This window comes from Colobus angolensis, unplaced genomic scaffold (assembly GCF_000951035.1).
Source record: "Colobus angolensis palliatus isolate OR3802 unplaced genomic scaffold, Cang.pa_1.0 Scaffold52, whole genome shotgun sequence".
NCBI classification, from domain to species: Eukaryota; Metazoa; Chordata; class Mammalia; order Primates; family Cercopithecidae; genus Colobus; species Colobus angolensis.
Window position 1 is genome coordinate 4,624,596 of NW_012118710.1, and position 4,721 is coordinate 4,629,316.

The window sequence follows — 4,721 nt, forward strand, 5'->3', positions numbered from 1 at the left end:
GAGACTCCTTCTCAAAAAAAAAAAAAAAAAAAAATTCTGATGCAGAGCAAATGAAACTCTCAAACACTGCTGATGGAGATGTCAACTGCTGGTGGCAAAACAGTTTGGCAGTTTCTTTTAAAGATACACTTCCATGTAGCATCCACCCATTCCATTCCTATTTACCCAAGAATATGTGCAGGTCAAGTCTTATAGAACGTTCCTAGCAGCTTTATGTGTTAATAGCCCAAAACTGGAAAGTATTCAAATATTCATCAACAGGTGAATGGATAAACTGTGATATATCAATATAATGGAATACTATTCAGCAATAAAAAGGAACAAACTATTGATACACACAACATGGATTACGTCTATAATCCCAGCAGCTTGGGGAGCCAAAGCAAGAGGACTGCTTGAGGCCAGGAGTTTGACACCAGCGGGGGTAACATAGTGAGACCCCATCTCTACGAAAATAAATTAAAAAAAAAAAAATTAGGCCCAGTGGCACATGCCTGCAGTCCCAGCTTCTCAGGAAGCTGAGATGGGAGGATCCCTTGAGCCTAAGACGATCCCTTGAGCCCAGAGATCTAGGCAACAGTGAGCCATGATTGTGTCACTGCACTCCAGCCTGGATGACAGAACAAGACTCTGTCTCAAAAAAAAAAAAAAAAAAAAGAGCTAAATGCCAAACAACAAAAGCATATACTGTAGGATTCCAAATACAAGTCATAAGCAAACTACAGTGCCAGATAAGTGGCTCCCTGGAAATTAGGAGGAGTGGGGAAAAGAAGGAAGGGATTACAAAAGGCACAAGGAAACTTTTGAGAGTGATGAATATGTTAAGTTGATTGTAGTGACAGCTTCACAGGTGTATACATGTCAAAACTCATCAAATGTGTATTCTTTTAATATGTGCAGTATATTGTACATTTTTCACCCAACAAATTGGCAAAGATTTTAAATTATTAAAACTGTTGGGGCCGGGCGCGGTGGCTCAAGCCTGTAATCCCAGCACTTTGGGAGGCCGAGACGGGCGGATCACAAGGTCGGGAGATCGAGACCATCCTGGCTAACACGGTGAAACCCCGTCTCTACTAAAAATACAAAAAAACTAGCCGGGCGAGGTGGCGGGCGCCTGTAGTCCCAGCTACTCCGGAGGCTGAGGCAGGAGAATGGTGTAAACCCGGCAGGCGGAGCTTGCAGTGAGCTGAGATCCGGCCACTGCACTCCAGTCCGGGCGACAGAGCGAGACTCCGCCTCAAAAAAAAAAAAAAAAAAAAAAAAAAAAAATTTCAAAAAAAAAAAAAAAAACTGTTGGAAAAGCTGTGGAGAAACACACACTTTCATACATTATTGCTGGGACTATAAAAAGGTACAACCTCTTATTTGGCAATATTTATCAAATTTTATAAATGTATATACCCTTTATGCCATTGATTCCAATTTGAAGTATTTTACATTACAGATATACTCATGAGTAGGTGAAATGACACGAACAAGGTGTGTGCAAAAGAAAAGGAAAGCTGAAAGTCCAAGAGTAGAGGATGGCTTAAATAAATTATGGTGTATTTAGACAATGGAAGACTATGTAGCTAAAAAAAAATGAGGAAACTACATATAATAGGTTAAAAAATGCCAAGATACACTAGTAGAAAAAACAAGGCACAGCACATTGTCTTTAATATGACACTATTTATATTTTTAAAAGAAGGGAAAGAATATATTCACATACATATATTTATTATGGAGGCATAAAATGGATGGCTAGAAGACATTTTACATTAGTTGTGTATGGGGAAGAAACTAGTTGCAAGGAACAAAATTAAAAAGAAGCTTTTCATTATTTTTCTTTCTTTGAATTTCAAACCATATGAATGTGCTGCCCACACAGAAATATTAAAAGAACTCTTCTTTCTTTTCTATCAAGCCAGATCACCAGAGATCATTCTTAGCATTATTTTAGTCCCTTACAAGATTGCTTTTAATGAACTGCACTTTGATTTTATGTCATGGCCTCTACTGTATTTATTACATACAAATGATAGTGATTGCATCAGATAATTCCTTATCAGAATTCAAGAGAAAAATTCTTCTTAGGACCTTTGAGCTTGCTTTTTGTTTTTTTTTGAGATGCAGTCTCACTCTGTCACCCAGGCTGGAGTGCAGTACCACGATCTCACCTCACTGCAACCTCTGCCTCCCAGGTTCAAGCAATTCTCCTGTCTCAGCCTCCCTAGTAGCTGGGACTACAGGCATGCACCACCACACCTGGCTAATTCTATCTTTGGTAGAGACGGGATTTCGCCATGTTGGCCACTTTCATTTTTAAATGGTCTGAGCTTTCGTTTTTAAAACATTTATCTCTGACCCACCTTATTTTCCTTGCTTTATTTTTATGAAAACTTCTTCAGGGATTAATTTGTATTCTTTTATACTATTCTTTTTTTCAGACATGGTCTCGCTCTGTCACCCAGGCTAGGGTGCAGTGGCACCATCATGGCTCACTGCAGCCTTCAACTCCTGGCCTCAAGCAATCCTCCTTCCTCAGCCTCCCAAAGTGCTGGGATTATAGACATGAGCCACCATATCCGGCCTGAATTTCAATAAGCACATTAATCCATTCTACAATCCATCAGGTAACCAATTATATTTAATAATAATTCTTCCCAGGCGTGGTGGCTGATGCCTGTAATTCCAGCACTTTGGGAGGCGGAGACGGATTGATTGCTTGAAGTTTGAGACCAGCCTGGGCAACACGGCGAAACCTTGTCTCTACAAAAATTAGCTGAGCATGGTGGTGCACAACGGTCATCCTACTTATTAGGGAGACTGAGGTGGGAGGATCACTTGAGCCCAGGAGGTCAAGGCTGCAGTGAACCATGAGCATGCCACTGCACTCCAGCCTGAGTGACACAGCAAGATCCTGTCTCAAATAATAAAATAAAATAATAATTAATTCTGTCATAGCTACCATAAATGCTTTCAAATGTGTTTGCTATAATATAACAACAGTAATATTATTTGATCCAGTTCATTCATGTGCACCTAAATGGCCAAAAGACACATTTTTAACACGAAGCTAATTGAACTTATGGTTGTTGGCATCATTAGCCTCATCCATGTTCTACCCAGCTGCAAAATAAAGTAACAGTGTGTTTAAACCAGATTCTTGAAATGACATGCAATGACATGATTGTGCTTGTGCTGTCTAAATGAAAAGTCATTTTAATCCCAAAGGTACACAGGTCTTCTTTTTTGAAACAGCGTCTTGCTCTGTCACCCAGGCTAAAGTGCAGTGGTGTGATCATGGCTCACTGTGGCCTCAAACTCCTGGGCTCAAGTGAGCCTCCTGCCTCAGCCTCCCAAGTAACTGGGACTATAAGTGCATACCACCATGCCCAGCTAATTCAGTTTTTGTAGAGATGAGGTCTTGCTGTGTTGCCCAGGCCGGTCTCAAACTCCTGAACTCAAGCAATCGTCCCACTTTGGCCTCCCAAAGTGCTGAGATTATAAGCCTGAGCCAATGCACCTGGCCTATCCTCCTTTTTCTACATCTATCAAATATCTATGAAACAGGTAAACAAACAAAACAAACAAAAATAAACAACATTTACCAGTAGCACAGATGGCTTTGTAAAGCAAATAAATACTCATTAAAACTTTCAATAGGCTTCTCCTGTAGCACATAGTCAATGCGTTGGCCTCCATTCAGCATCCCCACATTGATAGGCAGGACTTCTTCTTTAACTGCCACAGAGGTCTCTTCTGTGTTAACATCTGGACATGGAAGAACCATAATAAGAATCTAAAACCTTTGGCCTTCAGGGTTATCCTGTTAACTTCTCCTCACACTCCAAGTTTACCACAGAATGAGCTACTCTCTGTTCAGAGAGCTCTCTCCCATCTTCCTCCTCTCAATCTCCTTCAAGCTCCTTCTCAGGTCACAGTAATTTTGTCCAATCCCCATTTTTGCTTTTGCGCAACACATCTCATTACCTATACCATTGATAGCTAGGTCATTTGCCTTGGGTTTATACTAAATGCAAGCAGGAATAGAGCTCTTTAGAAGTTGAAAACTAAAGCAAAATAATGCAATATTAACTATGAAATTAAATGTGAAATTAAATTAACTATGAAAAACGCCACACCATGGCATCCCTCTTATCTGGCAGCTGGTCAACGTGTACAGTGTCACTGACCACTAGACTTCTCTGAAGTTGATTCAGGTTCTGCTTCAGTTTCTTCTGCCGTTTCTGAAACTTGTAAGGCAGGGTATGGAGCTCTGGTAAAAGACTTCCAGGCCATCCGCAGCGAACCTAGCAAGTTGTTCTTAAGGTCCATACTCATCCTGGTCAAGCCCTCTCTCAGTTCTGAAACATATAAACAAAGAACATTAAATGACTTACAAAGAGTTTAGGGTCCAACACAGCTGAACAGAGTGAATGATGCCCTTTGCACTGGCCAAAAGGTCTAGAATTATCAAGTTCTATGCTCAGACTTACCTAAGTGCATTCGCTTCCTGCCTTTATGATGTGGGATCAGCATTGGCTCAAATTCCACTCCTGGGACCACCATTGGTTCAATCCTATAGGCCACAGGATCAAACTAGATAGAAAAAACAAGAGCTACATTTACCTCTGCTGAGCACAGTCTAGAAACTATGTAACTTGTTCTTTTTTTTGAGATGAGGTCTCGCTCTGTCACCCAGGCTGGAGTGCAGTGGTGCAATCATGGCTGAG

General features: G+C 40.8%; 1 protein-coding gene across 1 annotated transcript in view; it reads right to left on the minus strand.

The window, feature by feature from the left end:
- LOC105525161 (phospholipase DDHD2) overlaps positions 1 to 4,721 on the minus strand; it is a 22,922-nt gene that overhangs the window by 13,168 nt on the left and 5,033 nt on the right. Inside the window, exons 5-7 of the mRNA XM_011960694.1 lie at positions 4,485 to 4,587; positions 4,182 to 4,352; positions 3,597 to 3,759 (exon numbers count right to left, since the gene is read on the minus strand). Of these exons, the coding sequence (XP_011816084.1) occupies positions 3,597 to 3,759; positions 4,182 to 4,352; positions 4,485 to 4,587 (437 nt within the window). The remainder of the gene's footprint in view (positions 1 to 3,596; positions 3,760 to 4,181; positions 4,353 to 4,484; positions 4,588 to 4,721) is intronic.